General features: G+C 51.8%; 1 protein-coding gene across 1 annotated transcript; it reads left to right on the top strand.

Annotated features, from left to right (window-relative positions):
• The first annotated feature begins 742 nt into the window (after nt 1–742).
• Nucleotides 743–15222, top strand: PIPOX (pipecolic acid and sarcosine oxidase). The gene is made up of 8 exons (XM_075559612.1): nt 743–856; nt 2466–2614; nt 11664–11877; nt 12569–12751; nt 13442–13594; nt 13998–14156; nt 14739–14814; nt 15092–15222. Exons 1-8 carry the CDS (start codon nt 743–745, stop codon nt 15220–15222), a joined length of 1179 nt encoding a protein of 392 aa, XP_075415727.1.
• Nucleotides 15223–24426: the final 9204 nt, after the last annotated feature.

The following is a 24426-nucleotide window of genomic DNA, read 5'->3' as shown; positions in this document are numbered from 1 at the left end:
TACAGGGCCCCTCTTTGCACCAGTGGCTGCTGCCTGATCCTCTCTCTGCCCAAGGGGAGGCTCCTCCTCTCCTGCTGTCTTTCCCCTCGTTTCCAGGGATCGTTTCTTCTTCTTTTAAAAAAGGAAACATGCCGGGAGTAATTTCATAATCGCCAAATTACCCTCCCAATTTGCCCCTACATCGACCCTCCTGACCTCAATCCCCACCTGGCAGGTGGGCCTTATCCTGGGCAGAGCGCCAACTTCTTAGCTTGGCCTACTAGAATCTCCCAAGGAAGTCAGGTTGTCCAGAGAAAAGCCAGTAGGGGGAGGCAGCATTCCCGGTGCCCAGCTTGGTCTGGGAGGCATTGAAATTCCAAGGCCAAAGTCCCGAGACAAAGATCATAATGAGACAGGAAGGTGGCATAGGAAGGAGCCCATTTGCATGACAATAATTGGGCCAAGAATAGAAAGCTGGAGGGATGCAAGGGTGAGGCTGGCAGCTGAGCTGGGCCAAACCTCACACATCAGCTTCCCCAGCTCTGCTCTGCAAGGGAGGCAGGGGCTGAGGCCTATGCCAAGCTTTGGGGGGTGTCGGGATGGCAGGGAAAGGAGTGGGAGAAGGCCATGGCCCCAGGGGATTGTGGGAAAGCTGGCCAGGCTGGACTTTGCCTTCCTCCTCCCCTTATGGCTGGGAGCCTGCTTTCTGTTTGCCTTCCCCTCGGTGGTGGACTCTGGCTACAGAGCTGACTCAGTGAGCGCCATGGCTTCCCCCAAAGTTCTCTGCGACGCCATCGTGATAGGGGCAGGCATTCAGGGCTGCTTCACTGCATACCACCTGGCCCAACGTGGGAAGAAAGTCCTCCTTCTGGACCAGGTACTGTGTTCTCTGGGCATTTCTGACCTCAGGGATCTTCTTTCTCTCCTGCCCTAGCGAGGGGTTTCTAGAGCCAGCAGACAAAGGGCCCGCAATGTCACACGTTCTGTGCAATGGAAGTGTCCAGGCATGGTGGATTTCACCACAGGTCTGAGACAGTCCCAAGCTGGAGGACACATCCCCACGCAAACTGCCTCCCAGCTCCTGCCCTTGACCTAGGAAGTGTCCCAGGCCCTGTGCTTGCCCTGCGGTAGCCCAGTCTCTTCTGTATTAACGTGGGGGCAGCTTTCAGGAAAGACCACTTTGCCTCGAGGCAGGAGTTGATTTGTCAGCATCCAGCTCTCAAAGTCACTGCCATCGAGTCGATGCCGACTCACAGCGACCCTGGAGGACAGGATAGAACTGCCCTGTGGGTGTGTGACACTGTTGCTCTTGATGGGAGTAGAAGGAATGCTAGGCCTCATCCCAGAACCCAGAAGAGGTTATAAATAAAAATATTTATGTGTTTTGTTTCCCTGCTGCTTCTAGAGAACAGCACCCGCCTTGTTTGTTGTCTGGCTGCTGGGCTGCTAATAGAAAGGGGGGTCATTTGTGTAAAGCCACCAAGCACCCCCCCCCCCCCAGAAGAAAGCTAAGGCTGTCTGCTCCTGTCGAGATTGACAGTCCTGGAAACCCTGGATAGGGTCCTAAGGAGCCAGGCAGGACTCGATGGCAGTGCACTGGGGGTTGGTTTGATACACAGGAAGAGAGACTTGGGCCTGTTGTCCCTGATCGAGGAGGCGATCTCATGGAGTTCCAGACCATAGTGGCCAGGTATCTGTGCCGACTCCCGTGCAGGCTCCTTCTGAGGGCAGGTCCACCTGGCTGGTGGGGACCCAAGGACGTCACTGTGGTCCCTTACCCTCCCTTCTGCCTGCAGCCCCACATGCTGACGGCAGTGTCAGGACGGTGAGCTGGGGGAGGTTAGAACACCCTTTTCATTTCTCTTTCAGTCTTCTTAAGGCCCGAGGAGATCCCCCTCCAAGGAGCCGCCCCCCATCTTTTGCTAAATCCCCACGTGTTCCTTTTGCACGGAGTGATCTGAAGCCACAGAGCAATAAAGTCAGCCCCAGCTTCCTTCTCCAGAAAATGAGGGGGCTTCTTGCTTTTCTTATTTTTACAATTCACTGGTTTAAATATATTAAAGAGAGTTGGGCATTGACATCACAATTAATTTTAGAATACTGTCTTTATTCTTGTCTTATTGTCAGTGCCCATTCCCGCCCCTACCACTACCCCCAGGGGGAGGGAGAGGAGGCTTTCTGCCCCCCAGGAAGAGTTACAGTCTCAGAAGTCCACAGGAGCAGTTCTACCCTTGTCATGCAGGGGTCACCATGAGTCGGAAATGAGTTTGCTTTTTTTTTTTTGCCTCCCCACCACCCCTGCCAAGGGGGTTCTTTCTAATTAAGGTGCTCTGTGAGTCTACGTGGGGTGAGATTACAGCAGGATGAGTGAAGGCTAGCTCAGAAAGGGACTTCCTGATGTGAATGATGTCAATGGAAAGGAAGCAGAGGGGCTTGTACAGAGGCAGGAATAACAGCTTCACTGGTCTCTCGTTCTTCACGCCCAGTTCTTGCTGCCGCACTCGCGAGGAAGCTCCCATGGACAGAGCCGGATTATCCGAAGGGCGTACTGTGAAGACTTCTACACCCACATGATGGAGGAGTGTTACCAGCTATGGGCCCGGCTGGAGCAGGAGGCTGGAACCCAATTGCACAGGTTCCCCTGGGTCTTGGGGGAAGAACTCCTTGGACGTACGGTCCCACATTGAATGTATGAGGTGGCAATGCCTTGGAAACTTGAAGTTCAGTGAGAGGGACACAGGGCCAGGGGAGTGCCAGCCACAGGGAGTATCTGGCTCACTGCCATTATGATCACCCACAGGGGTGCCCCCTCCTGCCAGGCCCTGAGTTCAGACCCTGAGTTCAAGGCCAGCAGAAGGTGAACTGGGGGCACTGCTGAAACAGTACGGTGTGCAGGTAGCCAGCACTGGGCAGGCCTGGTGGGAACCTTCTGGAATGTTCTTGCATGCAGCCGTGAGGCTCTTTGAAGGCAGGGTTTGCATAGGGGCGGTGGCTGCTGCTGTCTTGATTCTTACTATTGTTATTGGCATTGTAACTTCTTTTTAAAAACACATTTTATTAAGAGCTCTTACAGGTATTATTATGATCCATAGTTTCATCAGATCAAGCAGAGTTGTACGATTGCTGCCATCATAATTTTCAATACATTGTCTTTGGCCTTGTAACCTTTCAGGCTCAGTCTTTGCCCTCAAGGTTACTGTTAGCTGTGACAGTGTGGGCTGGAGATCAGGTGTTCCCGTGCTCCCCGGAAGAAATGATGCCCGGTCCTGCCCCACTTTCACGATGGACAGGAAGACCTGCGCTGGACAGGTCTGTGGTTGCAGCCATTCTGTCCCTGGGAGTCAGAATTGACTTGATGGCAGCGAGTGAGTGAGTGGGGGGCCTCCTCCTTCGCCAGTCTTCTTCTCTACCAAACAGGGGGTCCCCTCTCTGGTCATCCTCCCTGCTGATCTAAAATCCAAAATAAGCAAGTGGAAGTCTCCATCAGTTGTCTGTCCTCCAAAAGAGCTCCACTGGCTGCTTTTCAGAAGTAGCTCACCAGACCTTTCTTGCTACTCTGCCTTTGTCTGGACCCTCGGCTGAAACCTGTCTCCCCACGAGCGACCCTACTGCTATCTGAAATACTGACAGCATCGCCTCCAGCCTCATAGTGACACAGAAGCCCCCACGGTATGACAAGCTGGCAGATGGCCGTTGGCTGACAGATGCATTTCATGCTCTCAGAACCTCCTTCCCCAGAAACAAGATGAAGGTGCTCCTTGGGCTGGGCTTCTTGTCAGAGAGGGAGCCTACAGTCATTCCAGGGCTCCCTTTCTTCAGCCTCCTCCCTCCATGACCTTTCAAACACTCCAGGGAAGAAGGCAGACGACCTGCGTGGCAGTGGGGACCCTCACCTCGGTGCCCACCTTCTTTATGGTTCTTAACTGAATTTCCTCCTCAGACTGCGCTCTACCCTCCAGGGTGGCAGTTATTTTAATGGCTAGGAACCAAGAGGTTACTGTTCTGCTGCAAAAAACACCATTAACTTTAGAACGGAAGTGAAATCCATTATGCAAATACAACCAGGGCAGGCTAATTACAGATTTATTCCAACCAGAGGCAGCTAATGCACCCAGCACCCAAATAAGAGAGGGTGCTGAGGGGTGGCCTGGCAAAGGGACCCCTTTCTGTCAGCTGCCTGTGAGGACTGCTGACAGAGCGGCCTGTAGCCTTGGAGGGCAGACGCCTTCCCAGCAGAGACGACGCCAACTGAGATGTCAGGAAAGGGCCTGCGGTCTTCCAGAGGGAAGGCGATCCTGGAGGCAGGCCGGCCTGGGGTGGCCTCACACCAGCTGTGGGACCGACCTTGGACAAGTCGACCTCTCTGCTCTCTCTTTTCCTCCTTGAAATGGGGCTCTCGCAACATAACTAGGCACAACACCTGGTGCCTTCCAGTAAATGGCAGGTCCTTCCACCTATTCTGGGTCTAGCATCCTGTCTCCAATGACAGATGGAGGAGGAGGGACAGGAGGGGGCAGAGGAGAGGCAGCAAAGACGGACACAGGCGAATGACTCCAGGAGAGAAGCAAAGGCATCCTTGGGTAGCAGATTCTCAGAATGTCACAATCCCTGCTGCCCTCTGCTTTGCCAGGATAGGAATTCAGAAGGGTCTTTGGAATGAGTCAGATCTGGCTCTAAATCTCAACTCCTAGCTGGGTGGTTTGGAGCAAGCTGTTTAGTCTCTGTGAGCCTCCGTTTCCTCATCTGTAAAGTAAGGGTAAAAATACCGATGTCACAGGGTTTTAGTAAGGCTAAGACCGCGAAGGGCACAGCACACTCATCCTCACTGCCAGACAGTCAATTCGGATTCATGGCAACTGTATAGACAGAGGGGAACTTCCCCCGTGGGTTTCCAAGACTGTTACTCTTTATGAGAATAGAAAACCTCATCTTTTTCCCCTGCTGAGTGGCTGGTGGTTTCGAACTGCTGACCTTGCAGTTAGCAGCCCAGTGCATAACCGTTATGCCACCAGGGTTCCTAGGGACCTAGAACAGTACTATGCAAACAAGTATCCCCATAATAGGGGCGTCTATTAAGTGATGATAACATAGAATTGAATTCTAAATTCTGACCACATGAAATCCTCTCATTCTCCCCACAACGGCATGAGAAGGGCGCTGGTGAAGATTCAGGGTCTTAACCATTCATGTACATTACAGAATGACTATAGGGGAAGGCCGGCAGTTCAAACCCACCAGGCACTCCATGGGAGAAAGACGAGGCTTTCTGCTCCCATAAATAGCGACGGCCTCGGAAACCCACCAGGGCAGTTCTTCTTCAGGGCTCCTTAAAATCGCCCCATTCTCAAGTCCCCCGAGGGATTTGCAACCGGCCCTACACTGCCAGAAGTGCTTCGCATTCATTGAGTTGGAGGTTGAATTTATTTTTGGTCACTTCTCATTCAGAAACCTCTTAGTATTGCCAATTCTTTTTTCACAGCCGCCACAGCCAGTTCCACAACCCGCCGTTTAAGGCGCTTTGCAGAGGGTAGCTCTGTGCGTCAGACTCGACTCAAAGGCAGGGAGTGGGCCTCGGACGTCTAGACGACCCCCAACCAAGCTCACTGCCCTCGGGTTGGTTCCAACTCAGAGCCACGCCAGAGGACCGGGGTTTCTGAGACGGTAACTCATTACGGGAGCAGAAAGCCTCATTTTGCTCCTGAGGGACAGCTTGTGGTCTCAAACTGCCGACCTCCCTGTGAGCAGACCAAGGCAAACCAAGAGCTCCTCAAAGTCTAGAATGGGAGTTGGGAAAGTACTTTACCACTGGAGTGTGAAAGTACTTTACCACTGGACAGCTACAAACAATGTCCAGTCCCACAGGTGTGGCTTATTTTAGTAACACTTTATTTGTGGGTCCTCGACTTTGAGCCTGGTGGCGCAGCGGTTGTGCTTTGAGCTATGTACGGATAATCCGCAAGGTCAGCGCTGGGGATCTCCCAGTGGCTCCTTGGGAGAAAGACTGAGCTTTCTACTCCGTGAAACAGCTAGTCTCAGGACCCCACAGGGGCACTTCTACCCTGTCCTGTAGTGTTGCCATGGGTCAGCGTCGGCTCGATGGCAGTGAGTTTGGCTTTGGGTTTGGACTCCAGTTTTCATGTATCACAACATATTCTTCTTCTTTCGTTTTTTTTTAACCAGTCATTGAAGAATATAAAATCCATCTTGCCTTGCGGGGCATATAAAAAAAAGGTGGCAGGTCCAATTTGGCCCACACGATGTCATATGCGGACCCTCGATCTGAAGCAGAAAGATGAGATTTCTGCTCCTGAAGAGTAGACTTCCACTCTCCGAAGCCCACAGGGGCAGTTCTGCCCGGCTGGCAGGTGGCTGTGAGCCGGCGGGGAGGCAGGGAGTTGTGTCGGTGATCTAGGGCACACCAGGATTGAAGGACCTTGTCCAGCCCCTGGTTCCCAAAGATGGTCTCTCCCGCGAGGGGGCTTCCGACCGCTTGTGGGAACAGTCCGTGGTCGTTTCATTAACTTTTCCCATGTGCTTTTGGAAACCCTCTTCTACCTCCTCCAAGGTCAGAGGATTACTAATGCACATTTAGAGGCGGAGCGGCCAGAGCCGCTCTTAAAAGACCATTCGGGCACCTCGTGACAGACGAAGGGCAATAATGGGAAGGCCTTGGACAAAGAAAGAAAAGAGCCTTCCAAGTGCTATACCAGTGCTCGGCACTCTTGTTATTCACAGGGCCTTTCTGATGACCAACCTAATTTGCGGTGGCACACTAATTTATTTGGTTCTTCTATTGAAGAGGAATACAGAACACATGCTTCTCTTTCTCAGGCTGGCGCTTGAATACAGCTCTACCTTTGGGCCAGAAGCCGTGCTGGTTCCTTTAGTGTCGTTTCTAATTCGATTTCCTACATGGCTCACCATAGTACAGTTCTTCCCTCACCCCGGGCCCTTCCAGAAGAACCGACACAATACCGTCTGATAACTGATAGATATGAGCGTACTTCCTTAAGGCTATTTGGTGACGATTGGGGGCAGGGGTGATCATCCTTTAGGAGTGGGAAGTTCAGGTGTCTAGTTTTTTTCTGTCCTGCTGCTTCCTGTGACAGTAGCTTGCCAAACACAGGTGGCCTCCACACATTTGCATGTAGGCTGGGAACCATGTGTCAGATCAGAAGGTCTGAAGCTTTTGTGATGTGCATAGCCAGGTCTCTGACACCAGCAGCAAATCCCAGCTCGGTGGCCCGGCTCCTTCCCGCCCCGCCTTCTCCCTTTGAGTCCTACTATCTAGCTCCTGACCTGGGCTGCCCCTGCTTAGCTGACAATATCAGACAAGATCACAGCCGTAGGCAGTACAGCTGCTGGCAGAACCTGGTGGCCCCCTCCGCAGCTGCTGCTTCCTGTGTCTGCGAAGTGTCTGGCTTGTCAGCCACATCCCCTCCCTGGAGCAGTCTTTGTTAACCAATTCCACCTCGGCCCACTGAGCGGAAGATGAAACGCGCAGAGCTGCTCCCAAACTAACAAAGACAGCAGCCATTACCTGGTCCCCGTTCAAATCCCGTCCCCAAGGTAACTGAGAGCTGACGTTGCTTGGCACTTTTAACCGAGGGGAAAGCTGGAGCCTGTCTTCCCCACTCCACCCTGCCCTCTGTCCTGCTACAGAAACTAGTAGAAATGCCTGCTCACCCATGACCAGGTCACCCCGAAGACATCTATGCAGATTCCTATCCAGGCCTGGCTTCCTGAGCCTCCATCATGTCGGAGGCTTCAGTTGGGCTACAGAGAAGCCAGCAAGGCCTTGGGGAGGAATTTTCAATGACCTATGCCTAGAGCTGGTGCAGCCTGGTGTGGGAAGAGGGCATGGTGCTTAGGAAATGCTCTCTACTCACTGATAGGCATTCAGGGAGTTGGGAGCTGCCTACTTTTCTAGCCCTGGGAGTCTCCATCCTTGGTCACTGGTCCCACTCTGACCAATCATCTCCTGGCTAGCCTGCTCTCTTCTTCCCTGCAGATGTTCGTGTCCCCCCTCTCCTTCCCCAAAGTTGTTGCCTTAATCTGAGCAGGAAACGGGGAGAGGGAGGCCCCAAGCACAGGGGGTGAGAAATTGATGCAGGATGAGCAGTCTGTTTATTGGGATCTAAGAAAAGCCATTAAGAAAATAAGCACTTAAATGATTTTCAATCTGCCCATGGAAGTCATCTATCTTCATATTGGGGAGAAAAGACCCGTTCTCCGATCCCGGTCTTGATTGACTGATTTCCAATTCTCTAAGCATCTCCCACCGGAGCCTCTCACCTATCTCCGTAATGACGGCCTTTGCATTTCCAGGCAGTGTTTTACATTTATTTCCGATTTGCTCTTAATGGTCAAAAATCTCTCTCCAATCCAAGGCATTTCTCCAGCAGTGCGCGGCTTCCCTCAGGCCAAATAGCTCAGCTGTGATCCACGGAAAATGAGAATTTCCCACACGCATCTCCGGACCAGGGGAGGGTCCAGCATCACAAATTCAGATGGAAATTTCCCCACTGTTAGATCAATATCTGGGCTAAGGAATAAATGCCACGGGGGCAGAGAGCTGGAGCAAAATGATTACAATCGGTACAATTACACTCACCTCGCTGATTGCGCCCAGGGCTGGGAGCTCCCGTTTCATCTGCCACAGGGCGACGGGGGAATTAGAACATCACTCAGCACTTCATAATTCGACAGATTTTCCCGTGGTCTTGGCATGAGTGCGCCCACCCCCACCCCCCCACATACAGTATAATCCCGTAACCGGAATTCTTATTTCCAGGAAGGAAAGAGGAAGGAGGGAACAAAGAACAGCTGAAGGGAGAGAAAGGAAACTCTAATCTCAGCGAGTCAGAGGGGGCAGGGCTGGGGCTGTCCTATGGCATTCGTGGGCCCCCCTGTGAGGTCTGACGTGAGGTCTGCCAGGGGAGAGGGTTAAGTCAGGTCTTTCTCAGGCCTGGACTCACTCGGCCAAAAGGACTCAAGGACATTCCACCTTGGTGCTTTCTGCAGGATCCTCTTGACCAAGAAGTTGACTAAGGCAAGATTTCTTTACCTGAGAACCGGTTTGAAATTCTTGGTGGTGGTGGGTGGGTGGGGGGTGCAGACCCCAGCAAAAAGGCTGCCGGCTGCCACGTGGGGAGTGCTACGGCATCTCTCTCTCCTCTGACAAGCTCGCAGCGGCAGAAGGTCCTTGTTGCTGTGTCACCAGCGGTGGATGCTGGGTAGGCGGGGGCCATGGCAAATGGATTGGGTGCGCTGCGCGGCTCTGTGTACTGACACCGGCCCCAGGGCCTGCTGTGTCCCTGCCTCCTCCCAATCTTCTCTTTAATCCCCCCAACCAGATAATGTGGGATTTGGAAGCATGTAATATCCATGAGACTCCATTATAGGCTATTACGAGCTTTATATGCGGTACCTGGGGGCTGTACCAGACTGTTGCTGGTCACTGCGGTGGCTGAAGCCAAGAGAGACCACAGGAATGGCCCCAAGGCTTGCCCTTCCTGGCTTAGCTCAGGCCCCGACCCCCAGCCCCACCAGGAAACCCTGGTCTCTTGTGACAGAGCGATGGGGCGCCTTCTAGAGAAGCAGCTTTCACAGGCCAAGGAGAGGAATAGCACAAGTAGAAGGAGGCAGCGCAGGGTGAGACAAAGTCACAGGACTGCTGCATTGATTGCCAGAGCCGGAAAAGACCCCAGGCAGTGTTCCCGTGTCTTTGCCGGATGTTATTCGCGTGAGTTTGTTTTCCCCATGCAGTCGTGATATTGTACATGTGATATTGTACATGTGATTGGCATGTGGGTTTGGTTTTTTTTTAGTGTTGCCAGCTTAGCCTCCCTGGCTCTGCCCACTCTAAGTAAGTGGCAACCCCAGGTATTGCGACAACGGAAAAATGGCCCCCAACACATTTCCAGCGCCCCTGGGTAGAGGACAGCACCACCCCATGTGGAACCACTGAGAGTTGACTGGGCATTTGTCCTGGAGGACGAAGCTGGGGCCCTGAGGGGTGAGTAACCAGAACAATGCCACACAGCCAGGACTAGAGCCAGCACCAGCTCTCAGCGGTGGTGGTGGTGCATTGCCCTGAGAGCGGAAGCTCTGCTACTTATATTTTCCATACCAGCAGGGTGAGCCCTGGTGGACGGGTTTCCTGGGAGCTTCCAGGCTAAGGTAGACTAGGAAGCCTGGGTGATCTGCTTGCTTCCCCCAACTAGCCAGTGCCAACCATGGATCACAAGAGAACCCTGCCTGATCACCAGCCGTCACGAAGGAGGCGCCGGGCCAGGCACCGTTTCCTTCTGCTTTGCCCTGCAAGGCGACCGCCACTGCCCTGAGCTTCCCAGGCTGCCGGAGCAAAAGGCCACAAGCTGAGTGGGGTGATGGCGTGTCCACTGGCCTGCCCACGATTCTCGGTTATCCTCTATTCTGCGATCTAAGGTGATCATCTTGCAGGCTGTGAATCCTTGCCTTCAGTGGGGGCGCGGTGGGCTGCGATCTGCAAAATCGGGTGTTCGAACCACCGGCAGCTCTGCAGGAGAACGACGGGACTCTCTGCTCCATCAGCAGTTACCGCTTAGAAACTCACAGGGGCGAGCCTGCCCTGTCCTATCAGGGTGGCTGTGAGTCAGCATGGACTCGATGGCCGTGACGAGGTTAAGGGACCGGATTCGGTTGCATGTTGAGTCCTTCTCTTTGAGGGAGAAGAACGTGAGCAGAATGAGGGGCCTGAGTACCACCCAGAAAGAAGAGCCGGGAGCAGGGCAGTCCGCGGGGCCACTCCGAGACCCAGAGGAAGACTGGGGGCAAGGACAGGGCAAGGACACCCCCCCCAAAGAGGAAGCCATTCCCTGCAGCCGGGGCCCTGAATTCGGACTTCTAGCCTCCCAACCGGTGAGGGAATACAGGCCTGTTTGCTACAGCCATCCACTTGCGGCGTCCGTGAGAGCAGCCGTCGGTTATGAAGCCGGCTGGCTTCCAGAAGCAGGACTGTATGCTCTCGCTGTTCTGGAAGATTGTTCAAAGTCAGGGCATTGGGAGGTTTGTGTTCTTTCAGATGGTTCCAGGTTAGGTTTTGTTTTGGTTTTCCACAGCGTCTGGTCGCCCAAGCATTCCTTGGTTCAAGCTACCGAATCATTCATACCTCTCCGCTGCTGTTCCTCTGTTCATCTCTGTGTCTGCTCTCTTCTTTTATAAAAATACCCTTTCAGACAGTTAGGGCCCATCCAATCCAGGATAACCTCATGCAACAGCACCGAGAACATCTTCAAAGGTCCTATTTCCAAACAAGGTCACATTCACAGGTGCCAGGTGCCAGGGGGCAGGAGGCCCTGTATCTCTGGGGAGGACGCAGTCTGATCCACCACACGACTCTTCCCACAAAAGGAGGCTAGCCTCTGAGAAAGCGTTGAGAGACAGAGCTAGACACACAGAAAGAAACAATATACACCATGGCCTCCCCTGAACGTGGGAATGCTCAGGGGGTGGAAAGGGGAGGAGAACGCATAGGCAATGGAGATGAAAAGCATGAATACTCATGGAGCCAGAGCAAGAGGGAAAAAAATCCCATCAAATGGACTGAAGGTCTACTTCCAAGGTGCAGAAGATAAGAAAAGAGTAAGAACAAAGGGCAGGAGCCTGGCTCATGTGCTCACCCAGCTCTCCCTTCCCCCCAGGGAGACTGGACTGCTGCTCCTGGGACTGAAGGAACACCCAGAGTTCCAGGCCTTCCAGGCCACCCTGTCAAAGCACGGGGTGGCGCACCAGCATCTTCCACCGGAGGAGCTGAAGCAACGCTTCCCCAACATCCGGCTGCCCGGGGGAGAGTCGGGGCTCCTGGACACGTCTGGAGGAGTGCTCTATGCAGACAAGGCCCTCCGAGCCCTCCAGGTGCCACCACACAGCTTTAGGGGCAATGGGCACGTGGGCTCCAGTCAGCCATGCTGGGCCCCCAACCGATGAGAGCCTTGCTGGACTCAGCCCTGACCCTTATTTAGGGCACGTTGGTCTACGCTGCTCAACCAGCTGTGGGCCTGTTGAGTCGATTCCAACTCGTGGAAACTTGTGGGTGTCCGCTAGGACGGGGCTCCCCGAGGGCTTCAATGGCTGCTTTTTCGGAAGTCAATTACTTTCTTCCGAGGTCCCTCTCGGTGGGTTTGAACAGCCAGGATTTCAGTTAATCGCCGTGCCGGTTAGCCGATTGTTCCACCCAGGGGCCCCACACACCCTGCTAGGCCTTGTCGAAGGAGGAGAGGAGGTCTAGAGCTTGTTTCTCTTTGCTGCCCTGAGAAGGACTCCGTCCACACGGTGAACCATTCAACAAGCCCAAGCCCACTGCTGTGAAGTCGGCTCCAACTCACAGAAATCCATAGAAGAGTAAATCTGCCCCTTAAAGGGCTCACAGGACTGTAATCTTTATAGAAGCAATCAGCCTCACCTTTCTCACAGGGAGTGGCTGGTGGGTTTGAACCACCGACTTCGTGGTGAGCAGCCCAGTGTGTAAACTCCCTGCCCCACCAGGGCTCCTTCGTGTCAATCTTAGGCGCAGCTTATCTGCCTCTCCACCTCCCTCCCCTTTCAGGATGTGGTACGGCAGCTGGGAGGCGTGGTGCAGGATGGAGAGAAGGTGATGGAGATCACCCCGGGGCTCCCAGTCACAGTCAAAACCACTTCCAGGAGCTACCAAGCCAAGAGCTTGGTCATCACAGCAGGCCCTTGGACCAACCGGCTCCTCGCTCCCTTGGGAATTCAGCTCCCTCTCCAGGTACGTGGCTGGAAGTCCAAGAGTTGGCGTGTTAAAAAAGAGGCCTTGGGAACAGATGGACTTACGTTTGACTCTCAGTCTGTCCCTAGTGCAAATCAGTTCACCTTCTGAGACTGTTTTATCACCTTTCAAATGGAGGTTGGGGGTAACAGCTACCTCACAGAGAGTTGCATTATAAGATTGTACACACAGCTCTAAGGAGACAACCTGGCCTGTCGTTTAATAAAGGGAAACCCTGACTCTCGGTGACCTCTGGTGAGTGAAAGTATAACTGTGCTCCGTCGGGTTTTTAATGGCTGGTTGTTCTGGAGGGAGCTCACCAGGCCTTTCTTCTGAGGCACCTCGGGGGGAAGGAGGGCCTCCAGCAGCCAAGCTCATGAACTGATTGCAACACCTAGGGACTTTGGCCAATAACAAGTGCACTGTACCTGTGTTATTAACTCCAGGAGAGAGACACACCTTGGGCTGGGGCACAGTCTCTGGGAGGAGAGAGAGAGAGAAGTTTGTGCATTGTAAAGTAAAGCACGAAACGTGTGAATGACTTGAGAATTAGAGGAAGTCACGAGGCCTGGGTGAAGGTGGGCATCAGACTTATTAAAGGCTGCAGTACCTCGGGAGGAAGCGCCCTGCTGGTCTAGAGAAGTCTGTGACCTATCCTCTTCATTCCTCACTTCCTCTGCCTGCTCCAAGACCCTGCGGATCAACGTGTGCTACTGGCGTGAAAAGGTTCCAGGGAGCTATGGTGTGTCCCAAGCCTTCCCATGCTTCCTGGGCCTGGGCCTGGACCAGGCTCCTCACCACATCTACGGGCTGCCTGCGGGGGAGTACCCAGGGATGATGAAGGTGAACAGGAAGGGCAAGGGAAGGCAAAAGGAGGTGCCCATGCAGACAGGGTAGCTGCTTTCACTTTCCTGAGACCCCCTGAAACCACACAAGGGAGCAGCAGAAGCCTGTTCCACTATTCAGTGTTTGCAATACGAGTCCCAGCAAAGGAAGCCCTCCTTTTGGGGGCTTGCCTTTCTAAACACAGTGTTTGTGTGGTGGTGGGGGGTTTGTGCAGGAGGGGAAGCGGCGGTGTGGACAGCAATGCCACCTTCTACGGCAGCACAGCACATCCTTCAGAACCGGGGAAGGCTGGGATGATGGATGGGGGATGCTGTGTGCAAGCCTAACCCAGGTCCTCGGCTGGGTGGGTCTGCACGGAAGGCCGGCCCTCACGGCTCACTCGACTCTGATTGGAAGCCAGGTCTGCTATCACCACGGCAACAATGCAGATCCCGAGGAGCGGGACTGCCCTTCGGCACTCTCCGATAGCCAAGACATCCAAATCCTGGGCCGCTTCGTCCGCGATCACTTACCTGACCTAGAACCGACACCTGCCATCACGGAACGCTGCATGTACACAGTACGGGTCCTCGCACGGTCCCGCAGAACACTCAGGCCGGGGAGGTAGACATGCTGTGTGCCGGTCAGGCCAGGCTCTGTTTGACCCCTAGCCTAGCATGGGACGCTAAACAAGCGAGCTCATTTCTGAGGTTCTGCTCACCCCCACCCGAGAGGGGCCCATTAGGGATTATTCATCGTCTTTTTCATTAAGGAACTAGGCTTATGCCTGGCAATCGGCACTGCATTTCCCAGAAGAGCTCTAAAAGATCTTCTGGCAAGATGTGACAGTTAAGCGGGCCTTGGGGAAAAGAGGGAAGAGACAGATGTCACCAGGGCCCGAGGCATCTTGGCTAAAGTTAGTTTACAAGCAGGTACTGAGCACCTACCATGTTCCTGGCTCTGTCTGAGGAGAGAGGCAGGCGGACCCATGAGAAAGAGGCAAGGGGCAAGGCGCTGGCATGTGGAGAGCTTTTCTGGGCCTCTTCCTCATCCCGCCCCCCCCCCCCAAGAAAGAAGTCCAGGCCAGCCCCCTTCCTTCAGAGCCTGCACCTGCCTCCTCCCTCTACCCTCAAAGGACCCAGGTGTGACTGTGTCTTTCTAGAACACTCCTGATGAGCACTTCATTCTCGATCGCCACCCAAAGCATGACAACATTGTCATTGGAGCTGGATTCTCTGGTGAGCCCGAGGAGGGGCGGGGGGAGGGGGCGCCACCTTACAGCTGACGCACCTCTGTGTCAGGCACAACGGCAGTTTCCAGGCTCTGGGCTGGCTAGCTAGGTCCTGAAACCTAGAGTGTGTATGGAGTCTGGCCATTTGGAGAAGGATCATGCATGGTGGGAGGCAACTTAGGGCTTCGGGGTGCAATCAGAAGAGGAGTTAGTTCTACCTGGGCAGTAGGGACTTCCAAGTAGCCCTGCCTCTTTGTCTAAACAGCCTCTTCTCCTTCTGCCAGGGCACGGGTTCAAGCTGTCCCCGGTGGTGGGCAAGATCCTGTGTGAATTAAGCATGAAACTGCCATCATCCTATGACTTGACCCCTTTTCGAATCAGCCGCTTCCCTGGCCTTGGCCACACTCGGCATTGACCCTTGGCCAGTGGCCCCCCCCTGTGTGCACTAGGTGTGGCAGGAAGCCCGCAGCCAGGGAAGAGTCCTCAGATGAAGCAGCTTGCTGACAAATGATGGGATGTAAGCCTTTCTTTTGCCTCTCGAGTAGCCTCTGGCCTCCTTACCGATGGGGGTCACCTCCTCTCCCCGGCCAGCTCCCAGCCCCACTCTTTTCTTGCTTGCTCCAGATGGCCGACCCCATATTTTTTAATCACAGAACAGTAAGGAGCTCTGAGATGAATGGCTCGGTAGGGAGCGGGCCCATAAGGCATTGGCTCCAGAGACCAAGGCAGTTGTAAAAATTATCTTCCCGGGGACACGTGATGAACTTGAGATGAAATTGACTAAATCTACCCCGGGGGAAGGTAAATACGATGATTGCTAGTGGATCGTCCCTGCCCTTGAAGCCCCCTTGCCTAAAATTAGCCTTCCTCCAGCACAAAATCCCATAAAATCTGACTCATCTTAGATGCACAATAAATGTTTGCCGAACAAAATTTGTTGAACAAACAAATGAATAAATAATGTCTGTGGTGGGCTTCCTTTGCCATGTGACCTCGTTTCTTACAGCCTCTAATTGTCTAACTCGGCACCACAGAAGCCATTTCCCCAGGAATTCCTGGAGTCTTTATTTCTTCCAGGCACGGTGCTCCCTGTCTCGGAATCCTTTGTCTCCTCCTCATCCTCTCTCTGTAAAGATGCTCAGCTCCCCGGTCTCTCGTTAAGGTGTATTGTCAGGTCTTTATGAAGATGGAGCTGCTATACCAGAAAGAAAGAGAGAGACACACTCGCTTAGAAACCCTGTTCAATGTTTGAATGTTAAATGTGCCATTTTATTACCATTAGGATTGCTCCCACTTAATGAAACGGCATTAGCTCCGAGTCGGCTGGCCTCCTTGCACTAATTGCTTTGGAAAAGAACAGGCTCACAACTACCCCAGGGTGGCGGGGTGGGTGGGTGGGTGGGAGGTGATGGGTGTGAATAGGGACTCAGGCAGGGCTGAATATCTCGGCTGAAACCCGGCAGATTAGGCCAGTTGGACCCGAGAGAACAGGAGTTAAAATTCTGGGGGAAGAGAAAAACCGGGAGCGGGTGGGGTGGGGATGTTTGGAGGAGTCACTGAGGAGTGATGAGTAGGAAATGGGAATAAGAGGAAACATTCCCAATGGAAATGCAACCCAGGGAAGAGGACTCATCAGTTGCCTTCGTCCTTAAAGGCCTAGGCACAGGGCTTAGCACTGCTCTGTCTAGTGAGTCATTAAGGTCTAGCCAAACCTGTCAGCCACTGGCCATGTCTGCTGCCTGCGGGACCTCAAAAGGTTTTCTCATTTTCAATCTTATTCCCATCTGTGAAATGGGAATACTTGTGCTGACCAACTCTAAGGTGTGGTGGTGGTGGTGTGTGTACCAAAGAAGATCATTCATCTACTCATGAAGCCTCGACTATCTGCCACGCATTGTGCTGGGGCAGTGCGGTGTATCAGTGAAGAAAACAGAGACAAACCCCTGCTTTATGGAGCTGACGGTCTAGTGTGAAGAAGACACAAAAGCAGTGCCTATAGGTGGATTATATCGGATCCTGGAACATGCTAAGTACTTTGCGGAGAGAGGGGGGATAGGGAATTCTGAGATAGGAGCTACAATTTTAGATGGGGGAGGTCATCTCCCATCTAGTAGGACTCTTGGAAGCGGGGGTACTTGAGTCAACTTGAAGGAAGAGGGAGAGTGAGTCACGCAGACACCTGGATGCATGGAAAACCAGCTCAAAGTCAAACTCCCTGCCATCAAACCAATTCCCGACTCACACGACCCCATAGGACTGAGTAGAACTGCCCCGTGGGTTTCTGAGACCGTCACTCTTTAGGAGAAGAGAAGGCCTCATATTTCTCCCACGGAGCAGCTGGTGGTTTCAAACGGTTGACCTTGTGGTGGGTAGGCCAATGAGTAACCACTAGGCCCCCACGGGCTCCTGGGTGCATGGGAAAGGGTGTTCTAGAGTGCAGTGTTCTAACATTCTAAAGGCAGGAGGAGGCTCAGGGGAAGAACAGAGTTGGGAACCCCTCCTGCTCGCAGGTGACACGCGGTGCAGCTTTAGCTCCTGTTCTCTGTGTCCCCCTCGTCCCCCAGCCAGCTGCAGTGCCCCTTCCAAACTATCCAGCCATATTCAGCTAGTCGGTGACAGCTAGAGGAGGGGACCAATGTCTTCAGGAGGCTGAGAAAGGACAAGTGGGGGGATGTCTGACAGGCCCTTTCCAATGGAGACTGCTGTATCCGAGCAACAGAGAGTGCTCAAGGGGCAGAGGGTGAGGAGGTCTCTGTAGGAGGAGTAACCCAGGAGCCGAGAGGAGCCAAGGAGCTGGGAGAGTCAAAGAGCGATGATGTGCAGGCTGGGGCTTCCTGGGGTGATGTCCCCCCTCAAAGCCAAAGGAAACAGGCCCAGCACGGCCAAGTGGGAGGAAGGGAGCATTTCTTAGGTGGTGGTGAGGCTGGAAGATAGCGGGGTAGAGGAGATGCAGGGGATCCCGAGACTGGGAGGAAAGGGGACATCCTTGTAGAAGAGGTGCAGTTCAGTCCGGAAGAAGGGTTTGCCCAACCAGACCAACCAGCATCAGCTCCGACTTCCCTTCTGCCCGAGCGTGGCCAGCATTGCCTTCCAGGTAACCCTCTGTCTCTTCAGAATGGACGGGAACCCAAATCAATCGGGCCGGCAGTGAGAGACTTCTGGGAGGGCAGCTGGGGTCTGTGCAGGCTGCAGGGGAGAGATAAGGGAAGTGGAGAGAAAGAGGGCCGGCGCGGTTGCCAACCAGACCACGGAAAACAGAGGCAAGCTAAAAATAGATTGGGGGGTGGCAGGCGAGCCAGGCCGGAAAAGAAGGGAACGCAGAGGCAATCGACTCGATCACAACTCTGACCCAGTTTTTCATTTCTCAGCCTCAATAAAGTGAAAAATTAGGAGTTCATGGGACAAAAGGGGAGACTGTGTCAGAGACCCAGGGGGATACAATTTGAGTCCTTAGTGCGAAGCAGCGGCTGTGGGTCCAGGTGAACCACCACGAAGTGGAAAGACAGACAGACTCCCATTGAGCGGATGCCGACTCCGAGCGACCTTTTAGGACAGGGTAGAATCGCCTCTGTGAGTTTCTCTGTGGGAGTGGAAAGCCCCTTCTTTCTCCCACAGAGTAGCTGGTGGTTTCAAACGTCTGATCTTGTAGATCACAGCCCAATGCATAACCACTATGCCACAAGGGCTCAAGATACCATGTAAACAGTTTAAAAAACTAGTTACTATAGTGCCAGCTATGACTCATGGCAACCCATGCGTATCAGAGTGGAACCGTGCTCCGTTGGTTTTCAAGGGCTGACTGTAGTTGGCAGTAGATCTCCAGGCCTTTCTTCCGAGGTGCTTCTGGGCATAGACTGTTGGCACAGCCCAGGGGCTTTGATATGGACAGTCAGTATTAGCTAAGCTGGAGGGTCACTGGATGGTGAAAAATCCAAACCCCAAACTCAACTGTCATCTAGTTGGTTCTGACCCATGACAAACCTACACAGCAGAGTCAAAACTCCTCCTTTGACTTTCTAAGGCTGAAAATCTTTACGGGAGCAGGAAGCCTCATCTTTCCCCCCTGGGAGAGGCTGGTGGATATGAACCACTGCCCTTGTGGTTAGCAGCCCAACTTGTAACCCATTATGCCACTGAAAATTGGTGGTTCAAATGCGCCCATCAGCTGCTTCTGAAATGACCACTAACAGGGGTTCTCAACCTGTGGGTCGCAACCCTTTTGGGGGCTGAATGACCCTTTCACAGAGGTCGCCCAATTCATAACAGTAGCAAAACGACAGTGATGAAGTAGCAAGGAAAACAATGTTATGGTTGGGGGTGGTCACCACCACATGAGGAACTATATAAAAGGGTCGCAGCATGAGGAAGGTGGAGAACTGCTGACCACTAAGAAAAGGTCATGGAGGTCAGTTCTACTGTGTAACACATGGGGTCTCACCATGGCCTTGGAACCAACTCCACAGCCTCAGGCTGGGTTTTGTCTTATTGGAGTGTGATGGCCCATAACAGGTCCAAGAGCTGAGAAGAATGTGTCACTTGGAAAGAGATGCCACTGTCTAAGGCAAAGGAAGCAAGCGAGGGCGAGTTTGCCTGGAGGACAGAAGGCTGGAGATCGACTTGATGATGATGTTTTTCTTTCTCAGAATAGTGATGGAGGAGAATTTAGCTCTTGGATATGCTATTTCAGTAATGGGTTTCCAGTGCAGCAGGAGGGATTTAGGCTAGACTTCAGGAAATCCGCCCCCCTAAGTAGACTTATGAGGTACTAAAACCATATGCATACCTCTGTGATATTCCACCCAGCCTCTCCCCTGGAAATCTCTAGAAATGAGACATCCAGCTCTTTGGTCTGTGTCCGCCGTCTCGGGGACTCACTGGGGCAGTTCTTTCCTGTCTTGCAGAATCACTGTGAGTTGGCATCGACTCCATCACAGTGAGTGAGTGAGTCTTGCCTGAAGACCAGGGGCCCCCTACAAAACTTGCTGGCTAGGGGGGGGTGTCTAAGATTTGTTATCACTCTGGAGATCTGAGGAAATGGACTCAGAATGTCTATTTGAAGGGAGCTTCTGGGTAAGGATCTAGGGCAGGGTGAATGCAAACCCTGAGAGACCGAGCACCAGGGGTGGGGGGGGGGTGCGGGGGAGACCAGGCGGCTGGGTCTGTCAGGCCTAGAGAAGCTGTGTGGATGAGGGGCAGGATTCTAACTCACAGGACCCAGTGACATTTACATAACTTTGAATAATGAATAAGCCCAGCTCTGGGGTTCCTAGTCAGCACAGCTCATCTGCATCTTTATTAAGCTTTATAAATGATTCAGCTCCTTCCCCCTTCCCCCCAGCCCCTGCCCAGGCTGCCCCAAGCATCAGGGTAGTTGATTGCTCATTATTTGAGACTAGATTTGTTTCACCAACATTCAGTGAGGCATGGAGTGGGGGACACAGGAGGGAGGGACGAATCCTAAAAAAAAAAAAAAAAAAGGATCGAGGGGAGGGGAAGAGGAAGGGGAACAGAGGCAGTGGTGGGTGGGTGGGTGGGTGGGAGGACACAAGAGGTAGAAAACACTGGCTGTGGTATGCTTCTCTAGAATGCTCCTGGGGCCATCATCTGCAGGCTAAGAAAAGATTGTCAGATTCCCTGAAATGTGCTGGGTTCAAGTCCCACTCAGTCCCCACTCTGCCTTACCTCTTCTGCCAAGCTTCCGGCAGCCCCGTCACTGGGTTCCAGCGCAGGGGGAGCCACTCTGGCAGCCAAAAGAGTACAGCCCCCGGGGAAGTTCTCACTTTTTCCTGAGGCAGGAATTTTGCTCTTCTCACAAAGAAAGAAAAATGTGCTCTGCTTGCAAGGCAAGAACAGGTACCAGGCATTACCAGGGGAGGAGGCAGGCAGGGCCAGGCACTTCTGGTAAGTGGGTTTGTAGGGAAAAGAAGGGTTGTGTCTGCAGTCAGGGCTCCTCTTGAGAGAGGAGCCTGCAGGAGGTAGGCAACCTCAACTTCGCCAAGTGGGCTTGTTTGGGCCAGCCGCTCTGGGAGCTGTCTGGTCTATCAGCTAGAGACAGAGAAATCCCCCAGAGAAGTGTTTAGCAGCCTCGATGTGGAGGGACTGGCAGGAAACGCCAGTGGGGGGAAAGGTGGAACATTTCTGAGCCCTGGCTGCACATTTAAACCCCCCCGGGGAGCTTTCAAAAAATACCATGCTTGGGTCCCACCCAAGACCAATTAAATCACACTCCCCGAGAGACAAGGTCCTGGGCATAGTATTTTTTAGAAAGCTCCTCAATCTTGTATGGATCCTAATAGGAATCCATCAATCAACCAATCAGAGCAATTTAAGCACAGACTTAAAAACCAAACTCACTACCATGGAGTAAAGCCAGCATCATGAATTCATTTCAACTCATAGTGACCCTACAAAGGGTTTTTGAGACTGCAAAGATGTATGTGCAGTCTCTTCTTTCTCCCATGGAGTGCCTGGTGGGTTTCAACCTGCGACCTTGTACTTGGCAGTCCAATGGCCAACCCTCAACCCCCAGCACTATCAGGGATCCTTAAACGGAGATTAGATATTTCATCCATCACTTGTCTGTCAGTTTGTCGTGCCGTGGTGGCTTACATGTTGCCGTGATGCTGGACGCTCTGTCGCCGGCGTGTCAAATATCATCAGGGTCACTCAAAGTGAACAGGCTTCAGCAGAGCCTCCAGACTAAGAACAGACTATGAGGAAGAATTAGACTGTCCGCTTCTGAAGATTTAGCCACTGAAAACCTGGTGAATGGCAATAGGAGCATTCATTGTCAGATACTGAAAACCTCATGCATAGGCGTAGAAAAAACATAGTCAGAGACCGTGCCAGGAGATGAGCCCTTTCGGTTGGAAGGCTCTCAAAATAAGACTGAGGAAGAATTGCTTTCTCAAAGTAGAGTTGATCATAATGATGTGCTGTGGATGGAGTAAAGCTTTCGGGACCTTCATTTGCTGATGGGGCATGACTTAAAATGAGATGAAACAGCTGCAAACATCTATTAATAATCAGAACTTGTAACGTAGGAAGTATGAATCTAGGAAAATTGGAAGCCATCAAAAATGAAAATGGAACTCATCAAGACTGATCTCCTAGGCATTAGTGAGCTGAAATGGACTGATATTGGCCATTTAGAACCAGGCAGTTATATGGTGTACTATGCTGGGGATAACAAATTCAAGAGGGATGGGGTCATATTCATTGTCAGGAAGGACGTTTCAAGACCTCTCTTGGAGTACAATGTTTTCTGTAATAGGACAGCATCTGTATGCATGCAGGGAAACCCAGTCAGTATAGCTATGATTCAGATTTACACACCAACCATTAAAGCTAATGATGAGTAAATTGATGAATTCTACCAACTTTTTCAATCTGAAATTAATCAAGCATGCAATCAAGATGAATGGACAATTATTGGCGATTGGAATGCAAAAGTTGGAAACAAAGAGGAAGGAATAGTCGTTGGAAAACATGGCCTTGGTGAAAGAAACAAAACTGAAGAGCACAGGATTTAGTTTTACAAGACCAAGGACTTCTTCAACGCAAATACATTCTTTCAACAACATAAATGGTGGCTATTTACGTGGACTTCTCCATATAGAATACACCAGAATCAAAGGGACTATATCTCTGTGAAGGGACAATGGAGAAGCTTACTATCAGCAGCTAAAGTGAGGCCAGGGGCTGAGTGTGGAACAGACTCATATGTAAGTTCAGGTTGAAGTTGAAGAAAATCAAAACAAGTCCATGAGAGCCAAAAGATGACCATGAGTATGTGCCACCTGCATTTTGAGATCATCTCAAGAGAGGACTTGATGCATTGAGCACTAATGAGAGCAGAGCTGATGAGTGTGGGAGGACATCATACGTGAAGAAAGCCAAGGTTATTTAAGAGACAGCAAAAAAGAAAAGAGCAAAGTGTATGTCAGAAGAGACGTTGAAACTTGCTCTTAATTGTAGAGTAGTGAAGGCAAATTGAAGAAGTGATGAAGTCAAAGCATTGAGCAGAAAATTCCAATGGCAATTTGAGAAGACAAAAGTAAAGCACATTAAAACAAAATGTGCAAAGAGCTAGAGCTAGAAAACCAAGAGGGAAGAACATGATCAGCATATTTCAAAGTAGAAGAACTGAAGAAAAAGTCAAGCCTCAAGTTGCAATATTAAAATTCTATGGGCCCAGTATTTGAATGATGTAGAAAGCATCAAAAGAAGATGGAAAGAACATACAGGGTCAGTGGACCAAAAGGAGCTAGTCCACATGCAACCATTTCAAGAGGTAGCATACGGTCAAGAACTGATGGTTCAGCAGGGAACCAATAAAGAGCTCTGCAGGGCTGGCCCAATCCCAACAGCACTGAAGCTGCAGCTCAGGGGGAGGGGCACATCTGATCAGAGCACAGAATGGAGGATGATATTCTTGCTCATAGCAGCCAATGCACGGAGAGGACCATAGGACCAGCCCCACGACGGGACACGACATCCCTCACTGACCCATAACACTTTGAGGGGCAACACTGAAGGCACAGTGTGGGAATTGTGCCCAATCTGACCCCACCACTTCAGGGCGAAACACTATGGGAAGGCAACAGAGCAGCAAAGTGAGCAAAGCAATGAAGTCCCTGGGGAAAACCAAAAATAGACTTTGGGGTCAGGGCCTGGCACCCCATCAGACTCTACTGGAGAACACTCCTAAAAGTCAACAAACAGATCTTGAACTATCTATTAGCTTTTCTTTGTTGTTGTTGTTTTGTTTTACTCTGTCTTTTTTTGTGCTTATTATTGTATCTGCATGTCTATCTAGATAAGATAGGTGGGATAAACAATCTAGAGGAGAAAAAAACAGACTGACTGTTCCAGGTAGGGCGGGTGGCGGGGCACAGGAGAGGTTTGGGAAGCAGGGGAAAGGAAGTAGGTGTTAACAAACCCAGGGACAAGGGAACAACAAGTGATCTAAAATCAATGGTGAGGAGGGTGTAGGAGGCCTGGTAGGGCTTCATCAAGAGCAATGTAACCGAGAGGAATTCCTGAAACCCGAATGAAGGCTGCACATGATAGTGGGGCAAGAGGAAAGTAAAAGGAAATAGAGAAAAGAATTAGGAGGCAAAGGGCATTTATAGAGGTCTAAATACAGGCATGTACATATGTAAATATATTTATATATAACAATAGGGCAATAGATCTATGTACATATATGTATAGGATTAGTATTAAAGTAGCAGATGGACATTGGGCCTCTACTCAAGCACTCCTTCAATGCAAGAACACTTTGTTCTAATAAGCAAGCATTCTGTGATACTCCACCTTCCTGACACGATAGCTGAAGACAAAGTGGGTGCATAAACAAGTGTGGCAAAGAAAGTTGATGGTGCCCAGCTATCAAAGATATAGTGTCGGGGTCTTAAAGGCTTGAAGATAAACAAACAGCCATCTAGCTGAGAAGCAACAAAGTCCACGTGGAAGAAGCACACCAGCCTGTGTGATCACGAGGTGTCCTGGGATCAGGTATCAAGCATCAAAGACCCAGAACAATAAATTATATCATTGTGAATGAGGGGGAGTGCAGAGTGGAGACCCAAAACCCATCTGTTGATAATTGGACATC

Source organism: Tenrec ecaudatus, chromosome 10, assembly GCF_050624435.1.
Source record: "Tenrec ecaudatus isolate mTenEca1 chromosome 10, mTenEca1.hap1, whole genome shotgun sequence".
Taxonomy (NCBI): Eukaryota; Metazoa; Chordata; class Mammalia; order Afrosoricida; family Tenrecidae; genus Tenrec; species Tenrec ecaudatus.
The sequence above is the reverse complement of the archived record's forward strand: the minus strand, read 5'-3'. Positions and strand labels throughout refer to the sequence as shown.